Source organism: Oncorhynchus clarkii, chromosome 14 (genome assembly GCF_045791955.1).
Source record: "Oncorhynchus clarkii lewisi isolate Uvic-CL-2024 chromosome 14, UVic_Ocla_1.0, whole genome shotgun sequence".
Taxonomy (NCBI): Eukaryota; Metazoa; Chordata; class Actinopteri; order Salmoniformes; family Salmonidae; genus Oncorhynchus; species Oncorhynchus clarkii.
Window position 1 is genome coordinate 10,904,669 of NC_092160.1, and position 19,638 is coordinate 10,924,306.

The following is a 19,638-nucleotide window of genomic DNA, read 5'->3' on the forward strand; positions in this document are numbered from 1 at the left end:
ATTTGAAAACACTTCCTCGTTAGCCGGTGGGAGAATACATCCGTGTATCATCAGCTGGAGGAGGCAATCAAGGAGAAGGGAAAACTCCTCCTTTTGCCTTATAATGAAGACACTCCTACATACGGCGACCACTAATCAGTTTCCAGCTCACGGAGGACTGAGGATTTGAGGAGAGGACAGACTTTTTCCAAATTGAGAATCTCCCAGAGAAATTCCTCTTATCCAATTCAATGGATTGACCTTAAAAAGGGAATGACCTTCAATCTAGGGATTTGTATGTCAACTGAATATCAGGCTACAACAGGCCCCAGCAGAGTGTGCCAGAAATATAATGTTAACTATAAGAACATGTTCCAGATTGTTGTGAGATACTGAGCCTTGTTAGCTGCTGACATACAATACCTTTACATTTCAACAGATACATTTACAGCATGACCTGACAATGAGATGCAGAATGTCAAAACTCAAAAGGTGGCTGTGCCTCATTTGTCCTTCCGGGCACCCTTAGAGCCCCTGTGGAAGGGTGGAAGATGGAGATATAGTTTAGTGAGAGAGGACTATGAAGAGACTACACCAGGGGAGAGGAATACCACTACAGGCACTCAATCAAAAAGGCAAATAAAACAGTTTTATTAAAACAAATGTATTTGAAAAGAGCAACATAATGGTCAAATGTACACACCGGCAACGCAATACATACACGGCAGGTTTAGGCTGACTTCCTCTGGATCACAAATGCAATGAATTAACTTTATCCACCAGTGACACATATTAGCAAGCCCCAAATTATGAATTCAATGACAATATATGTGAGACAATACAAGGGCTGAGCTCTGCTTTAACAAATTGTTTGAGGAAAACTTTGGCATTGGAGAGAAGTAATCATCATTGCAATTGAGCCTAGATCTAAAACCATAGTCTAATAATATTGATGACTAACAATATTAAAACATGACAATCTAAATTAAATTATTTAGCCTTTGGGTTGCAAAATTTCAATAACTTTCCCCAAATTCCCTGGTTTTCTAGAAAAAGATTAAGCAGGAAATCTGGGGATACTCCAACCGGAATTAATGGAAAACCTGAGAATTTGGGGAAAGTTAACAGAATTTTGCAACCTAAACTACAAGGCAATCTGAAATGACACAGTTCCCTTGTCTCTTCCTCCAGGTGAGGTTGTGTAGTAACAGATAATAAACGTATACACCACAAAATAACATCATTTTGGATACAACAACTGTGCAACAATGACAGCAATACTGAAACAAATACAAAAGGGAAAAAATTGAGCTTCACTGAAAAAATCTTACAGGGAGCAAAGTGAGGGAAGGGTCTAGGGTTGTCATGATGACAACGGCATAAACTCTACCAGCTGTAGTTCGGGGGCGGTTATGGGGTGGTATATGGGTTATGAGGGATTTGGTTGAAAGTAGAGGGGGCCAGGGGAGGTGGGTTGGTTAAAGGGGAGGTGGGTTGGTTAAGGGGGGGGTTCCTGGCTGGTCGCTTACTTTCGTTTGCTCTTGGTGTCAGTGGTCTGGAACACGCTGGAGGCAGACATGAGGTTCTCGATATACTGACCCAGAACCTGGTTCTCAGACTTCAACTTCAGGTTCTCCTCCTTCACTGCGTCCACACGCGACGACAGGTCTGACAATGACAACAATGATTTTCAAGGAACTGCAATATCTAACAATTTACTGCTGCTTTTGCCTGTCTGTCTGCACACATCCAGATGTCTCACCTTCTAGAGTATGCTGAAGCTCCAACACCTGGTTTATAAGCCTAGTCTTTTCTTCCAGCTCAGCCTGATTCTCCATGTCACCTACAAACACACACACACACAGTGAATTTATTTGCAAACACATCCACAGGAATCAAATGCTGCTGGCATTGCACATTTCCCAGAAGTGTTTATCTCTTACCGTCCCCATCGGAGCTCATGGCGAAGTACTCGTCTTCCTTTTTGGAATGCAGGGCTGCGACTTACAAGGACACTGGAAGTGGACAACAAAAAATGTGAAGGAATGGGACGTAAGGCAAGGTTCAATGACCCCATGACTGACCTCTTCAACTCTATTATGTAGTTCAGAAAAGTAGAGGTTTGTGACAACATGGTGCCTGCATGTGTGGATTGATTAATAACAGTTTTAGGATTGATTGACATGCTGTAAATGATTCAATCCAATCAATGCAACAGTCTCTACTCGTAGGCCTAAATTTGATGGCACTGTTCCCCCACTGCTCCGTTCAATCTGCCAGCCAAGTGATACACTTCCACTTCTGTTTAAGTTAGTTATAGGCAACATTTCAACATTTCCCTTCAGCTGCTTTAAAGGGGCACACTTGGGATTGCTACATCAATTTTTGGATTTTAAAATGTAATGATATAGCTGTACCCTTTAATTATTGGACGGTCAGTCCTTGCATTACATTTACATTTGAGTAATTTAGCAGATGCTCTTATCCAGAGTGAGTGCATACATTGATAGTTGTTTCGTACTGGTCCCCATAAGAATCGAATCCTCAACCCTGGTGTTGCAAGAGCCATGCTCTACCAACTGTGCCAAGGATATCATGGATGGTCAGTCCTTGCATAGCTCCGTCTCTGAATATGAGAGTGGTTACATTTCTCCAGACCCATCCCTCAGCTGTTTGCCAAAACAGTGGCGGGGATGCGATTTGTTGTTGTTTGAACTGCAGATGTCCCCTTTAATTTATTTACATAATATACACTTGCTGCCTACAATACTATTAACGTTACCCTATTATTACCCTAACCCTAGCTTTGAACAGACAGATAACGAGATAACGTTAGCTAGGTAACGTTACCTTAGCGAGTATAGTAGCTAGCTAGCGTTAGCTAAAGAATGGTTTTCGTCTGCCCGCAATCACAAAAAGCTAATTTAGAAGCACTTGTCCACCGAAAGGTGATATGCTACCAGTAAGGTTATAAACCATGTTCCTCTACCGGCGTCCAGGCTAAGCACCAAAGTTAGCCACGTTAGCAGGCTAGCTGGCCGGTTAGCTAATCTTGCTAGCTACGCCGACAGAGGCCAGCTGGCGAAACAATAACAAACCCTGACAGACCTCTTATTTGCTACCCAGAACAATACTTTCTACAAAACCATTATTAAAACAGCACGAGTCGACATTGACAGAAAATATGTAACTTACTTACCCACAAAGACCAAGAAAATGATTGAATGTTGTGCTGAAATGGAAAATGACAAGAAAAATACAACAATCCTGTTCAATGTGTCTAGCGCCTCATTCGTGTGATGACGTGCCACGTGTGTCCGCTGGGGGATGACGTAAGACTGATTATTAAAACCTGAGCATAATTGAGCTACAGTAGCTACTAACGCATTTGCATACGCTTCGAACACACCGACAGTGTATTTGCGCACAATAGTATGCAGCATCATCTGGATATGTATGCAACAAAAGTTCAACATTCACCTTCTGCTCCCATTCTGTCAAGCGGTCTACGCTTACAGTTTGAGCATACTTCGATAAATCCAATGATTGCACCACACCGAATGCACTAAAACTGCCTCTGCAAAGCAATGCTGAAAGGCAATCGCAGCGTTTCATTGGAAATTACTGTAATCCTGGTGTCCCAAAATGCAAAGACTCTTGTCAGTGTTTTCGAAGTGTTACAATATTTGCTATTGCTCTGCTTTGACTTGACAATTGCTCTGCTTTGACTTGACAGTTTGACACAGACTGGAAAAAGCATGGTCAAACACTTTTAAAAAATATATATTTTATTTATTTAGGAGTTTCACAATTGTATAGCACAAAACAGAAACGTCACTACCATGGCATTTCCCCCATCCATTTGTTAATATTCATTGCTAATGTGTTACCATCATAGAAACTATTTTGTAAAAGTATTCAAGGAGAATGCCATGAAGAATACCAATGGTGCTCAGCACAGACAAGAAGAATAAGGCACCCAAAGTCAGGTAAAACCCAGGCAACCTAGAAATACAAAGAAAGCTGCATTAGAGTCCAGTTCACATATTCATTAACAGGGGAAGGTATGGTACAGATTAAGCCATGTTCACTTTTTCAAGCAATCCTACCTTTTTTTAGTGGACATGACGTATCCACTGAAATACATGTGCCGAGCCACCATATACACAACACCTCCAAGAACAGCAAGCACTAGGAAGACACAAGTGTACAGTATGTAAGGGTATTTTATGGTGCAAAATGTAAGGAATGCTCTAAAACATTCTCAGACATGCAGAATTACCTTCACTGAAGAGCAGTCCAGAAGTCCACAGCACCACTAGGAAGACTGGGTACAACTCAACATTGTTCTGACTAGGGATGCAATAGGACACACACACACATCAGAATTGAGTTATGCAGACACAACATTTAATCTAAAATGATGTTTAAAAATCTTACTGTGCCCGGAATGTTCTCTCAAACTCCGGTGGTCCAGTGACAGTGGGTGGCATGACCTTGTGTGTCATTCTCGCCAGCCCCACCTGTCTCGCCAGGTACCCTGAAGAAGATGCCCCAACAACACTCAAAATTATATATTTACACAATGTAGGCCTTCATGGGTCTGTTCCAATGTGCAGGGTCATAGATATCCGTATAGTCAACCATATTACAGGGTAAGGCCTGAAAGTTTAGTTTGCTTACCCATTTGAAGGGCAGAAAACAGAGACACGGCAGCCAGCAGAACGGGTATTTCTGTAGTCATGATTTGAGTATAGTTTTAGCCTAAGAGAGATACGGTTTGCCCACTGTTAAAACTCAGGGTTGGTTTGAGTAACTTCCTTAGGGAAAGTCAAGTCACACCCATTGTCAACAAGTTTGTTCTTGTATTATGAATGGCCCAGAGCAAAATTTCTATAGCCCGCCCATAATATTGGATAGAGGTTGTTTTAGGAAGCTTGGTGAAAACAGGTGGAAGTCCACTTCTGATAGAAAAACTAAAAATATAGTAGACCTATATACAGTACCAGTCAAATGTTTGGACACACCTACTCATTCTAGGATTTTTCTTTTATTTTTACTTTTTTCTACATTGCATAATAATAGTGAAGACATCAAAACTATAAAATAACACGTGAAATCATGTAGTAACCAAAAAAGTGAACAAATCAAAATATATGTTATATTTGAGATTCTTCAAAGTAGCCACCCTTTGCCTTGATGACAGCTTTGCACACTCTCACTGGTTCTGTACATTATGTATAATATTCAGTATTATATACAGTATGCAATGCTATCTATAGTCATTCAGTGTAGTAGGCTATATTGTCAGAAGAACTTGGATAATGTTGGAGGTGACATGATAACCTCACTGTGATTTGATGTTCTTTAGATCTTTGCCCAGTGACCCCACCGCATGCTTTGGTTGTATAGTGATCGACAGGCACTATGCAGCTCAATATCGGTGATGTCAGAGCATCTTAAATTCAACGTCTGCATTACCATTCAGAATTTGCAGTGATACAGCCCTGCAGAAGTCAGGGCATTCATACTTCTTGCGCTTTGCAGAGCAGTGCAGAGCTGTGTGATGGAAGTTGTCAAGGAAGTGAGTTTGTGTTTATACAGGACCTCCCGCCCCCACCTACCATCAACCAATCATGTCAATGCCGCACTATAAAGTAGACATCCGCATTGTTACAAAATTTGAGAGGCGTACGGCGGTGCAGTACAGACCTCAATTTGGCCTGTATGTGCCTCCGGATCCTCCACAATTGCATAACACCATCCTTACGGCACCTCCGACCACATTTTCGGATAAAGCATAAATTAGCTCTTAGCTGATGAAAAGAGAGCTGTTTTGGGGGTAGGGAAATGGCGTAAGTGGATGTTCTGTTTGAATCGGATGACGTGTCGAGTGGAGATGAGAGTGAGAAGAATTTGATTACAGGGGCGAATGCAAAAATAAATAAGAGAAGTAAAGTGGTAGTAAATCCAAATCTAGTTATGAGTTTTTATTGGTTGGAATAACGGTTTGGATCGATTGTGTTACCTGGGAGATCCGTTTGAAGTCTCTGTTCAAATTTTGGATGCGTTGGATGAGGTGGCGTCGATGAGAATAAGGAGACATGGGCTTTTTTTGGTGTGTGTTTCTATGGAACAGAACGAGCGTGTTTTGCGCCTCAAGAAGATGTCAGATTGGAATGTGTAATGTGTGGATCTTCGAAGCAGGGCGTCTATAAAGGGTGTTATCTCTGGGGTGGCGCTAGCAGAATGGCACCGACAGAGATGGTCGCCTCACTTCGCATTCTTAGGAAACTATGCAGTATTTCGTTTTTTTATGTATTATTTCTTACACTGTTACCCCAGGAAATCTTAAGTCTTATTACATACAGCCGGGAAGAACTATTGGATATAAGAGTATCGCCAACTTACCAACATTACGACCAGGAATATGACTTTCCCGAAGCGGATCCTCTGTTTGGACCACCACCCAGGACAATGGTTCGGATCACAGTAGGCGACCCAAAACAACGGCGCCGCAGAATGGGCAGACGGAGCGGTCTTCTGGTCAAGCTCCGTAGATGGGCACATCGCTCACTGCTCCCGAGTATACTACTCGCTAATGTCCAGTCTCTGCATTCTGGATCAATCATTGCTACTCTAACTTCAGTGATGCATACAAAGCCCTCTCTCGCCCTCATTTCGGCAAATCTGACCAGGACTCCATTTTGTTGCCCCCAGCCTACAGACAGAAACTAAAACAGGAAATGCCCTTGCTCAGGTCTGTTCAATGTTGGTACGACCAATCGGATTCCACGCTTCAAGATTGCTTCGATCACTTGGACTGGGATATGTACTGGATAGCCTCAGACAACAGCATTGATGTATACTCTGATTCGGTGAGCGAGTTTATTAGCAAGTGCATCGTGATGTTGTACCCACGGTGACTATTAAAACCATTGCTTTTAATCATGGCAAGGTGACCGGAAATATGACCAAATAGGAACAGTGTAGCTATTCCCTCCGCAAGGCCATCAAACAAGCTAAGCGTCAGTATAGAGACAAAGTAGAGTGGCAATTCAACTGACCTTAGACACGAGACGTATGTGGCAGGGTCTACAGTCAATCACGGATTACAAAAAGAAAACCAGCCCCATCGCGGACACCGGCATCTTTCTCCCAGACAAACTAAACAGCTTCTTTTCTCGCTTTGAGGACAATACAGTGCCACTGACATGTCCCGCTACCAAAATCTGCGGGCTCTCTCCTTCACCGCAGCCAATGTGAGTAAAACATTTAAACGTGTTAACCCTGGCAAGGCTGCAGGCCCAGACGGCATCCCTAGCCGCGTCCTCAGAGCATGCACAGACCAGCTGGCTGGAGTGTTTACGGACATAGTCTATCTCTCCCTATCCCAGTCTACTGTCCCCACATGCTTCAAGATATCCACCATTGTTCCTGCACCCAAGAAAGCAAAGGTATCTGAACTAAATGACTATCGCCCCATAGCACTCACTTCTGTCATCATGAAGTGCTTTGAGAGACTAGTCAAGGATCATATCACCTCTACCTTACCTGACACCCTAGACCAACTTCAATTTGCTTTCCGCCCCAATAGATCCACAGACGATGCAATCGCCATTGCACTGCACACCGTCCTATCCCATCTGGACAAGAGGAATACCTATGTAAGAAAGCTGTTCATTGACTATAGCTCAGCATTAAACACCATAGTACCTTCCAAGCTCATCATTAAGCTTGAGGCCCTGGGTCTGAACCCCGCCCTGTGCAACTGGGTCCGGGACTTCCTGACGGGCCGCTCCCAGGTGATGAAGGTAAGAAAAAAACCCTCCACTTCGCTGATACTCAACAACGGGGATGTGTGCTCAGCCCTCTCCTGTACTTCCTGTTTAGCCATGACTGCATGTCCTCAAAAGCCTCCAACTCAACCATAAAGTTTGCAGATGACACAACAGTAGTAGGTCTGATTACCAACAATGACGAGACAGCCTACAGAGAGGAGGTGAGGGCCCTGGGAGTGTGGTGCCAGGAAAATAACCTCTCATTCAACGTCAACAAAACAAAGGAGTTGATCATGGACTTCAGGAAACAGCAGCGGGAGCTCCCCCCTATCCACATCGACAGGACTGTAGTGGAGAAGATGGAAAGCTCCCAGTTCCTCGGCGTACATATTACTGACAAACTGAAATGATCCACGTGATCAGAATCACGCGTGATCAGAATAATTGCAATTAATTGCAAAGTCCCTCTTTGCCATGCAAATGAACTAAATCCCCCCAAAACATTTCCACTGCATTTCAGCCCTGCCACAAAAGGACCAGCTGACATCATGTCAGTGATTCTCTCATTAACACAGGTGACTATTGACTATCGACGAGGACAAGGCTGGAGATCACTCTGTCATGCTGATTGAGTTTTAATAACAGACTAGAAGCTTCAAAAGGAGGGTGGTGCTTGGAATCATTGTTCTTCCTCTGTCAACCATGGTTACCTGCAAGGAAATGCGTGCTGTCATCATTGCTTTGCACAAAAAGGGCTTCACAGGCAAGGATATTGCTGCCAGTAAGATTGCACCTAAATCAACCATTTATCTGGTTCATCAAGAACTTCAAGGAGAGCGGTTCAATTGTTGTGAAGAAGGCTTCAGGGCGTCCAAGAAAGTCCAGCAAGCGCCAGGACCGTCTCCCAATGTTGATTCAGCTGCAGGATCGGGGCACCACCAGTACAGAGCTTGCTCAGGAATGGCAGCAGGCAGGTGTGAGTGCATCTGCACGCACAGTGAGGCAAAGACTTTTGGAGGATGGCTTGGTGTCAAGAAGGGCAGCAAAGAAGCCACTTCTCGGCCTCCCGGGTGGCGCAGTGGTTAAGGGCAGGGTACTGCAGCGCAAGCTGTGCCATCAGAGACTCTGGCATCAGAGACTCTGGGTTCGCGCCCAGGCTCTGTCGTAACCGGCCGCTACCGGGAGGTCCATGGGGCGACGCACAATTGGCCTAGCGTCGTCCGGGTTAGGGAGGGCTTGGTCGGTAGGGATGTCCTTGTCTCATCGCGCACCAGCGACTCCTGTGGCGGGCCGGACGCAGTGCGCGCTAGCCAAGGTTGCCAGGTGCACAGTGTTTCCTCCGACACATTGGTGGGTTGGATGCACGCTGTGTTAAGAAGCAGTGCGGTTAGGTTGGGTTGTGTATCGGAGGACGCATGACTTTCAACCTTCGCGTATGGGAGTTGTAGTGATGAGACAAGATAGTAGCTACTACAACAATTGGATAACACGAAATTGGGGAGAAAAAGGGGTAAAAAAAAAGAAAGAAAAAAAAAAAAGAAGCCACTTCTCTCCAGGAAAAACATCGGGGACAGACTGATATTCTGCAAAAGGTACAGGGATTGGTCTGCTGAGGACTGGGGTAAAGTCATTTTCTCTGATGAATCCCCTTTCAGATTGTTTGGGGCATCCGGAAAAAAGCTTGTCCGAAGAAGACATGGTGAGTGCTACCATCAGTCCTGTGTCATGCCAACAGTAAAGCATCCTGAGACCTGTGTGAGGTTGCTTCTCAGCCAAGGGAGTGGGCTCACTCACAATTTTGATTAAGAACACAGCCATGAATAAAGAATGGTACATCCTCCGAGAGCAACTTCTCCCAACCATCCAGGAACAGTTTGGTGACAATGCCTTTTTCCAGCATGATGGAGCACCTTGCCATAAGGTAAAAGTGATAACTAAGTGGCTCGGGGAACAAAACATTGATATTTTGGGTTCATGGCCAGGAAACTTCCCAGACTTTAATCCCATTGAGAACTTGTGGTCAATCCTCAAGTGGCGGATGGGCAAACAAAAACCCACAAATTCTGACAAACTCCAAGCATTGATTATGCAAGAATGAGCTGCCATGTGGCCCAGAAGTTAATTATCAGCATGCCAGGGAGGATTGCAGAGGTCTTGAAAAAGAAGGGTCAACACTGCAAATATTGACTCTTTGCATCAACTTCATGTAATTGTCAATAAAAGCCTTTGACACGTATGAAATGCTTGTAATTATACTTCAGTATTCCATAGTAACATCTGACAAAAATATCTGAAGACACTGAAGCAGCAAACTTTGTGAAAATGTATATTTGTGTCATTCTCAAAACTTTTGGCCATGACTGTACTTTACAAATGCACTGGATGTAGACAGGAGGAGTATTATATACCAGCTGAGCCAAAATGCTGCAATTGTGTTGGTAAACATCCACCCAAATTTCTGAAGTGTCCTGTTAGGGAGAAGGAGATGGAGGTGGCAAGAATAAGGGCTGTCCAGAATGTCTCCCATCCGTAGGCATTGAGAAGAGTGGAAGAAAGGCATGAAGTTGAATAAGTAATAGTAGTAGGAGTAGAGACACAAGATGATGTTCCTTTTCAACAGAGGGATCCTGACATGTTCCATGTTAATTAAGAAGGTGAACTTTGTTGCGTTTACTTTGGTTATCAACTGCACAGAGCAAACGGAAATAGAATCGGAGAAAATTGGCATGATTGTGAGTGCAATTGAGCGTTTTTTGGGACTTGCGAACTTTTCTGCAGAGGCATTACAAGGAATCTTGTTGATGAATGCTCCGTCTCCCCGCAATGTAATATATATAATTTTTGTTTTCTTTCACCACCCGGTACAGTAGGTGGCGGCAATACACCTATGGGTGTATTCTGTCATAACACTTTAAAGAAGAAGAAGAAAAGAGCTGAGGGAAGCAGTGTAGTGGTTGATGAAGTGCAGAATATTACAAAATCGACCGCAACACGTCAATTCTCTGCGCGTGTCATCCACGGAAAGGGCCACTATGGACAGCGATGATGATATGGAAGAAGTCGTTGAAGGTACGGAAAAGGCTGACAAACGCATATGCGTCGTTTTTTGTGTATTTGTTACATATTTTCCGGTAAACTCTCCGCATAATATACCATGAACAAATTGATATTATGGTTTTTGACAGGGGTTGTGGGCCCGTAGCGCCCGGGACTTTATTTCCGATGGAAGCCCACTCTTCGGGCGAGCGAGGCAGCAGTAGCGACACAAAACTGGGCTGATGTGCTTTGACCCTCACGTAGGCTACGTCGATACGTTTGCCAAAATTGTAGACTTGACCTAAAGTTTGTCATATTAGGTGCTGCGCTAAATCTGTGACACTTTACTAACCGTAGGCCTACTTTCTTTTACATCACAAAATTGTTACTTTTAGAACATAGTTTTGTTATTGACGCAGTAACATTGTTTTTAGTGAATATCAGGGGTAATTCGATATGCATAGGGTCAGACGACCGCGTGCGTGCGAGTTCTTGTACATGTTGACAATTCCATATGTAGCTGCTGGCACCTGGTTACTTATATTTTGTTTAGGGTTGAGTTAAACTAAAATAATTAAATATAGCAGACAACCGTTAGGTTCGGCTGCAACACCCTGAGAACCAACTAGTCTTAAAGCTCCTACTCCATGGCCCAAATAGTAATTCATAGCAGTTGATGTGGTCCTGATAGCTCGCATAAAAAGGGTTCGATGGCATAGGCTACTCATTCAGTTAAAATGATCACAAGAGCAGAGAAAGGCCAGTGCATTTCGCAACCCACACATGATTTACTGCACACACTCTATGTAATTGTTTGAAACCTGGACGTTTTAGCCAAAACCCGACCATAGTAACGTTGAGGGAATTATTACTCGTATGCCATTGAAACCAGCATTTCTCTTGGTTTACAAATTTAAAAAAATCACTAGCCAGAGGCACAAACCTAGTCATATTATATATCCATTCTATTTATTCTATGCATTTAATCCTATCTGATAACTTTTGAAAAACTGGGCCCAAATACAGTGAATTGGCAATAATGCAGACTCCTAAATGTGTGGTTCTTTTTCCGAGACGATTTGTAGCAATGGAGGCTGTTGAACTCCAGTGTAAACTGTCTTGTGCCTCTGTCCAATCCTGATGTGTGTGCGTATCCAGGCCCTCTGGATGAGGATGACCAGCCTCACGGGTTCTGTACAGTCACCTTCTCCTCCAGTGATCGCTTTGAAGGACATTTTACACATGGAGAAAAGAATGGGAAGGGCAAGTTCTTCTTTTTCGATGGCAGGTATGACAGAAAAGCATACACAGTCCATTCAAGTGTGACTGATCTCACTCGCTCGGTCAGGCTCTTATCAAGCTACGTTGCCTTGCCTTAATTAAACCTCTCCCTTCCTCCCCTCCACAGCACCTTGGAGGGGTTCTATGTGGACGATGCGTTACAGGGTCAGGGGGTATACTCGTATGAGGATGGAGGGGTCCTCCGTGGGACCTATATGGATGGGGACCTCAACGGCCCTGCACAGGAGTTTGACTCTGAGGGCCGGCTGATGTTTGAAGGCCAGTACAAAGACAACAGCCGCTGTGGGGAGTGTTGGATCTACTACCCTGTGAGTCATCATACTCACCTGTAACTTATGTTACACTACACAAGTTACATTGAGATGTTATAGGGAGGAGAACCTACCACTAAAGTTGGTTGCTTTTCCATATTCAATAATGAAGAATGAATTGATTCAACACTCAACTAATTGCTGTGTGTGTGTGTGTGTGTGTGTCCAGGACCGTGGCAGTGTATTTGGGCAGGTGAACGCGGATGGCGAGATGACCGGTAAAGCGGTGGCGTATGTTTACCCTGATGGCCAAACGGCTCTCTACGGGAGCTTCGTGGAGGGGGAGCTGATCGAGGCTCGACTCGCCGCCCTCGTTTCCATGGAGACCACCAGACCACACTTTGACGTTTCATCTGATAGTAAGTGACATGAGACACAGCACAAGTAAACTGGTAGTCAAATATAATGCTATATGGTTTCTAAAGTTTCAGCATTTCCTGTTCTTTCTTAGGCCCTGTGTACTCCTATGATAAATCCACTTCCACCTGTATCGCTACCCACACTCTTCTTCCAGACCCCTATGAAAGCAAAAGGTAGGTACAGTGCATTCAGCAAGTATTCAAACCCCTTGACTTTTTCCACATTTTGTTGCGTCACATTCTTATTCTAAAATGTATTAAATAAATAAAAAGTCCTCATCAATCTACACAATACCCCACAATGACAAAGTGGAAACAGATTTTTTGACATTTTTGCAAATATATATATATATATATATATTAAATACCTTATTTACATAGGTATTCAGACCCTTTGCTATGAGATTTGAAATTGAGCTCAGGTGCATCCCGTTTCCATTGATCATCCTTGATGTTTCTACAACTTGATTGGAGTCCACCTGTGGTAAATTCAATTAATTGGATATGATTTGGAAAGGCACACAGTTGACAGTGCATGTCAGCGCAAAAACCAAGCCATGCGGTCGAAGGAATTGTCCATAAAGCTCTGAGACCGGATCGTGTCGAGGCACAGATCTGGAGAAGGGAAGCAAAACATGTCTGCAGCATTGAAGGTCCCCAAGAACACATTGGCCTCCATCATTCTGGGCCGGCAGGGCAGCCTAGTGGTTAGTAACCGGAAGGTTGCAGGTTCAAATCCCCGAGCTGACAAGGTACAAATCTGTCGTTCTGCCCATGAACAGGCCGTCATTGAAAATAAGAATTTGTTCTTAACTGACTTGTTAAAGGTCAAATAAAAAAAATCTTAAATGAAAGAATTTTGGCCACGAAGACTCTTCCTAGAGCTGGCCGCCTGGCCAAACTGAACAATCGGGGGAGAAGAGCCTTGGTCAGGGAGGTGCCCGAGAGTGACCCACTCTGTGGAGATGGGAAAACCTTCCAGAAGGACAACCATATCTGCAGCACTCTACCAATCAGGCTTGCTTGGAGTTTGCCAAAAGGCACCTTGAGAAACAAGATTCTCTGGTCTGATGAAACCAAAATTGAAAACCTTGGCCTGGATGCCAAGCGCCACGTATGGAGGAAACCTGGCACCAACCCTATGGTGAAGCGTAGCCTGATGAAGACAGCCAATAATTAAATTTAATTAAATAGGTAATTACATTTTTGCATCTGAGCTCCTATTTTCAAGCGTAGCGGTGACCGCATCATGCTGTGGGGAAGTTTTTCAGCGCCAGTGACTGGGAGACTAGTCCGGCTCAAGATCCTTGATGAAAACCTGCTCCAGAGCGCTCAGGACCTCAGACTGGGCCGACGGTTCACCTTCCAACAGGATAACGATCTTAAGCAAAAAGCCAAGACAACGCAGGAGTGGCTTCAAGACAAGTCTCTGAATGTCCTTGAGGGGCCCAGCTGGGCTCCCCATCCAACCTGACAGAGATTGAGAGGAACTGCAGAGAAGAATTGGAGAAACTCCCCAAATACAGGTGTGCCAAGCTTGTAGCGTCATATCCAAGGAGACTCAAGGCTGTAATCAATGCCAAAGGTGCTTCAACAAAGTACTGAGTAAAGGGTCTGAATACTTATGTAAATGTGATATTTCTGTTTTCCATTTTTAATACATTTGTTTGTGCATAGACATCCTATGGGTTTACCTTCGGCTATCGCATAATAGGGAGACGCTGATCTGAAGTCAGTTTTGCTGCTTCATTCCCTGTTGTGTCACAGGGTATTTGTGGCAGACTCACTGATCTCAGGAGCAGGAGAAGGCTTGTTTGCCAAGATGGATGTTGAGGCCAATGTTGTAATGGCCTTTTACAACGGAGTACGCATCACACACTCAGAGGTAAGAGGGAGACAGAGCTGTGTTTGTGTGTCAAATCAAATTTTACTTGTTACATGCTTTGTAAACAACATGTGTAGACCAACATTGAAATGCTTACTTACGGTCCCTTCCCAACAATGTAGAGGGGGAAAAAATAGAGAAATAATAACGCAAGGAAATAATAGACCATGTATAACTTGGCTATATACATGGGGTACCAGTACCAAGTCAATGTGCAGGGGTACAAGGTAATTGAGATAGATATGTACCGTGGTTCCTCCTTTAAAAGTTGCGAGCATACACCGTGAGACTTAGGTAATTTGTGGTTTAGTACTGTACTCTTCATCACCACTTCATTGCTCCAGACCAGCGCAATGGGGAGTTACAGCACTGAGCACTGTTGCTACAAATGCTAGTTCAATACCCGTGCTGGCCTCATGAGATGACTGTAGGTTTTTGGTTTCTAAATAACTAACTGGCTTTATTTACAAATTAGTCTCACCCCATGTCCAAGAATGGCCTTTTTCTCACTCATTTTACGTTATTTGAAAATGAAATAATCTCCAAAATATTTAAGGGGCATTGCACTAATAATGGCGCTGACTAGGGAAACGTTCCTGCTGTTCTGTTCTTAATGCCAGTCTGCACGTTCAAACTAAAACAATGTAACTACACTGCTCAAAAAAATAAAGGGAACACTAAAATAACACATCCTAGATCTGAATGAATGAAATATTCTTATTAAATACTTTTTTCTTTACATAGTTGAATGTGCTGACAACAAAATCACAAAAATTATCAATGGAAATCAAATTTATCAACCCATGGAGGTCTGGTTTTGGAGTCGCACTCAAAATTAAAGTGGAAAACCACACTACAGGCTGATCCAACTTTGACGTAATGTCCTTAACAAGTCAAATGAGGCTCAGTGGTGTGTGTGGCCTCCACGTGCCTGTATGACCTCCCTACAACGCCTGGGCATGCTCCTGATGAGGTGGCGGATGGTCTCCTGAGGGATCTCCTCCCAGACCTGGACTAAAGCATCCGCCAACTCCTGGACAGTCTGTGGTGCAACGTGGCGTTGGTGGATGGAGCGAGACATGATGTCCCAGATGTGCTCAATTGGATTCAGGTCTGGGGAACAGGCGGGCCAGTCCATAGCATCAATGCCTTCCTCTTGCAGGAACTGCTGACAAACTCCAGCCACATGAGGTCTAGCATTGTCTTCCATTAGGAGGAACCCAGGGCCAACCGCACCAGCATATGGTCTCACAAGGGGTTTCAGGATCTCATCTCGGTACCTAATGGCAGTCAGGCTACCTCTGGTGAGCACATGGAGGGCTGTGCGGCCCCCCCAATGAAATGCCACCCCACACCATGACTGACCCACCGCCAAACCGGTCATGCTGGAGGATGTTGCAGGCAGCAGAACATTCTCCACGGCGTCTCCAGACTCTGTCACGTCTGTCACGTGTGCTCAGTGTGAACCTGCTTTCATCTGTGAAGAGCACAGGGCGCCAGTGGCAAATTTTCCAATCTTGGTGTTCTCTGGCAAATGCCAAACATCCTGCACGGTGTTGGGCTGTAAGCACAACCCCCACCTGTGGACGTCGGGCCCTCATACCACCCTCATGGAGTCTGTTTCTGACCGTTTGAGCAGACACATGCTTATTTGTGGCCTGCTGGAGGTCATTTTTCAGGGCGCTGGCAGTGCTCCTCCTGCTCCTCCTTGCACAAAGGCGGAGGTAGCGGTCCTGCTGCTGGGTTGTTGCCCTCCTACGGCCTCCTCCACGTCTCCTGATGTACTGGCCTGTCTCCTGGTAGCGCCTCCATGCTCTGGACACTACGCTGACAGACACAGCAAACCTTCTTGTTACATTGTGTTGTTTAAGTGTTCCCTTTATTTTTTTGAGCAGTGTAATAATGGCATCTTTAAGCTTTCATTAATAAAATAATTTACTATGGGAATAAATATCACTGAATTACAGAAATATTCTCATCCTCTATATGTAATTGTTGGTGTAGTCACGTATTTTTCGATATACTATAGACCTACCGTAGGCGACATGAGTCTCAGTGTTGAGTAATGTGCTGTTTAAAAGTGGTTTAGGTTTTATTTATTTAAAGAGCATATTGACGTTAGAAGCAATAGCCTACAACAATTTTACTACCGTTTCGCACTGCTCTGAGACAAGCAATCAATGAGAATTATTTTCACTGAATCTCCGTTTGGGTGTTGGTTAGACTAGAATTACACAATTAGGTTGTAGAAATGTTATGCTCTTAGTGTAACTTTTATTTAACTAGGCAAGTCAGTTAAGAACAAATTCTTATTTACAAGGACAGCCTAGTCCTTCCTCCCCGTTGGGGAATTGAACGCCTGTCTCCCGCGTGTCTGCATTCTCTAGTACAGTCATTATTGAAGGCTATCAAATGCTTCTCAAAGTCAAACTAGCATTAATGGTACCAGTGGTTCACACTTAAATAACGTGCCATAGAATTCTGCGGCAACATGCAAGCTGCGTCGCAGCACGCTGCAACTTTTTAAAGGAGGAACCACTGTTGGTAGGGGTAAAGTGACTAGGCAACAGAATAGAAAATACACAATAGCAGCAGTGTATGTGATGAGTCAAAATAGTTCATTCAAATATGGTCAATGCAGATAGTCTGGCTAGCTATTTGGTTAACTATTTACGTGTGTGTTCATGCAAAACCAGCTTAAGCTCTAGGCGATGTTATGTAAAATTTTCACAAAGACCAGGTATGGGCAATAATCATTCACATGGCAAACCAAATACTGTGTATATAGATGTCTGTGCTAAACACAACTTAATTTTCAAATTAAATACTTGTTGTTTTTGTTGTTGTTGTTTGTGGTGTTGCCAACGGTGCTTCCCAGGTAGACACTAGGGATTGGTCCCTGAACGGGAATACCATCTCCCTGGATGAGGACACGGTGATCGACGTTCCACAGCCCTTCCACCAGATGGACAGATACTGTGCCTCGCTGGGACACAAGGCCAACCACTCCTTCACCCCAAACTGCAAATACGACCCGTGAGAATAATCCAAGCATAGCAGGAACAAATATGACCCAACTTGAGAGCAACATGATGTTCAGGAGGGTACAATGTTCTGAAGAGTAAAGATAGAAATGTAATGTATTCTATGGTTGGACGGTATGCAGATTTTCATACCATTTCTGTACCACACCGGGGTATACGGTGTAACTGAAAGTACACACAAGGTGTGCTATTAATAATAATTAAGCGCACAAAACAATTTCGGCAACAGGGATCTTGAGATTGAATGTCTGCTGTAACCATGAAGCTTAATCTTTACATCTAACCACTTCGCAAGTAAGGTAGCAAACCAAATTCATAGCTGGAGCCCTGTGCTGGATATAATTGATTTCTTAGTTATACATCCCCCGTGAGGCGTGGGTGCCCCAAACCCACAATGTTTTTTTTACAGTATTGAAAATCATACCGTTGGTATAAACGATATATATCGTCCAAGCCTAATCTATTCTGTCATGTTCTATTCCAGTATATGTTCCATTATTAAAAACGCGTCTGTTGTTCATTTGTTTTCTCAGATTCGTCCACCCTCGTTTTGGACCCATCAAGTGCGTCCGCACCCTGCAGGCGGTGCAGAGGGATGAGGAGCTGACTGTTGCCTATGGTTACGACCACGAGCCATCGGGGAAGAGCGGTCCGGAAGCACCAGACTGGTACAAACAGGAACTGCAGGCCTTCCAGCAAAGACAGGCTACCAACGGGCAGTAAAAAAAACACACTACTACTCCACTCAATCTACCCCAACAACAACAACGATTAAGCACCTACTACTCCAGTCGTATAACTGCTACCCACCTCCCTGCCCTTTGCACAGGAGCAATAAGTCCCAAAATGTAAAAAATAAAATAATTTCAAAATACCGACCCAGTTGGGGCAACTTTCCCGACCTGAACTAATGTTACCCTTACACCCAAACACCCTCTACCTTAACAGTGCTCTCAATGAAGCCCTGCTTCAACCTCCACCTACTCATTGATAACCGCCCTCCTCTAGCCTGAGCCCCCAGTCTTGCTACGGCTGCTCCTTGAGGACAAATGGCACAGATTCTTTCCAAACATTGAAGGATTGTTCCAGAGCTTGGCATCACAGGTGGAAGGTGTGATATGTCGCTTTGTACGGTATAGGAATGGGACACTGCTGTACGTGGGTGAGGATGTTATGGTGCTATGGAGATCAGCACTAACCCGGCCACACTTGTACTTAAACACAGGAACATATGGTTCATGTCAAGAGACCAATCAGATGCTGTATTTGTTGCTTTGTGAATCTTGTTCTCCCCAGCCTGTCTTTTATACAACCTATGGACATGAACTGGTATGTGGAGTGTCCTTGATATTAGTTTGGTAATTGTGATGAAGTTAGACCCCTATTCCTTTTACTCTGCTGTGACAGGATGTGTACTGGCTGTTTAAACCTTGTTCATGTGTCAATCTAAATAGGTTTCAAGACATTGGTGTTGCCAAATAATTTCCCCAACATCACCTGAGTATAGTTAGTATAAATTAGATTCTAAATGGCCTCTTGTGCCACTTAGAGTAAATTGACATGGTTGGCCTTCTAACCTTTTTTTGACATGCATTAAATACTAACCAATGATGTCTAGTTATTTAGTTACATTTATTTATCAACACTTTTCTCACCTTTTGGTTTGTGTTGTCAACTCTGCACATGATTCAGACCAATAAGTGAGCTCATCTTTGGAGACTGCTTCTCTTTTGGATAAAAAGGTAAACTGTGATGGGAAGTAGCCCAAACTAAACACAAATAAAGACTACATGAACCATCCCACTGTGACTTGCAAATATTTATTTATTCTAACGTGCTAGTTTTAACAAAGAGTATGTGTAAATTAATGTATTGATTAATCTCGATTGGCAATAGTTAAGTAGTATTCAAAACCAGATTTGTGTTAGCTCATGAAACGCA

The 19,638-nt window shown here is 43.8% G+C and overlaps 3 protein-coding genes across 3 annotated transcripts; 1 reads left to right on the forward strand and 2 right to left on the reverse strand.

Moving 5' to 3' along the window:
• Positions 1-606: 606 nt before the first annotated feature.
• On the reverse strand, positions 607-3,299 carry LOC139366264 (short coiled-coil protein B-like). Its single transcript, XM_071103546.1, has 4 exons — positions 3,179-3,299; positions 1,923-1,994; positions 1,742-1,822; positions 607-1,647 (listed from the first exon to the last, which is right to left on the reverse strand). Exons 2-4 carry the CDS (start codon positions 1,939-1,941, stop codon positions 1,505-1,507), a joined length of 243 nt encoding a protein of 80 aa, XP_070959647.1. The 5' UTR covers positions 1,942-1,994; positions 3,179-3,299; the 3' UTR covers positions 607-1,504.
• Positions 3,300-3,829: 530 nt separating this feature from the next.
• LOC139365974 (microsomal glutathione S-transferase 2) lies at positions 3,830-4,775 on the reverse strand. Its single transcript, XM_071103044.1, has 5 exons — positions 4,663-4,775; positions 4,420-4,519; positions 4,262-4,332; positions 4,089-4,170; positions 3,830-3,984 (listed from the first exon to the last, which is right to left on the reverse strand). The coding sequence occupies exons 1-5, from the start codon at positions 4,721-4,723 to the stop codon at positions 3,858-3,860; spliced, it is 441 nt and encodes a 146-aa protein (XP_070959145.1). The 5' UTR covers positions 4,724-4,775; the 3' UTR covers positions 3,830-3,857.
• Positions 4,776-10,668: 5,893 nt separating this feature from the next.
• On the forward strand, positions 10,669-19,497 carry LOC139366265 (SET domain containing 7, histone lysine methyltransferase). Its single transcript, XM_071103547.1, has 8 exons — positions 10,669-10,829; positions 11,955-12,084; positions 12,205-12,406; positions 12,579-12,768; positions 12,861-12,942; positions 14,536-14,653; positions 17,532-17,689; positions 18,231-19,497. Exons 1-8 carry the CDS (start codon positions 10,718-10,720, stop codon positions 18,418-18,420), a joined length of 1,182 nt encoding a protein of 393 aa, XP_070959648.1. The 5' UTR covers positions 10,669-10,717; the 3' UTR covers positions 18,421-19,497.
• Positions 19,498-19,638: the final 141 nt, after the last annotated feature.

What these genes read in the sequence shown, in the direction of transcription:
- LOC139366264 (XM_071103546.1), bottom strand. An exon ending in GCTTCAGCATACTCTAGAAG is followed by an intron (nt 1,648 to 1,741) that starts GTGAGACATCTG and finishes TGTCATTGTCAG; the next exon opens with ACCTGTCGTCGCGTGTGGAC.
- LOC139365974 (XM_071103044.1), bottom strand. Translation starts at nt 4,723, where the DNA reads ATGACTACAGAAATACCCGTTCTGCTGGCTGCCGTGTCTCTGTTTTCT. An exon ending in GAGAGAACATTCCGGGCACA is followed by an intron (nt 4,333 to 4,419) that starts GTAAGATTTTTA and finishes TTGCATCCCTAG; the next exon opens with TCAGAACAATGTTGAGTTGT. An exon ending in TGGACTGCTCTTCAGTGAAG is followed by an intron (nt 4,171 to 4,261) that starts GTAATTCTGCAT and finishes GTGTCTTCCTAG; the next exon opens with TGCTTGCTGTTCTTGGAGGT.
- LOC139366265 (XM_071103547.1), top strand. Translation starts at nt 10,718, where the DNA reads ATGAAGTGCAGAATATTACAAAATCGACCGCAACACGTCAATTCTCTG. An exon ending in GACCCCTATGAAAGCAAAAG is followed by an intron (nt 12,943 to 14,535) that starts GTAGGTACAGTG and finishes GTTGTGTCACAG; the next exon opens with GGTATTTGTGGCAGACTCAC. An exon ending in CCAAACTGCAAATACGACCC is followed by an intron (nt 17,690 to 18,230) that starts GTGAGAATAATC and finishes TTGTTTTCTCAG; the next exon opens with ATTCGTCCACCCTCGTTTTG.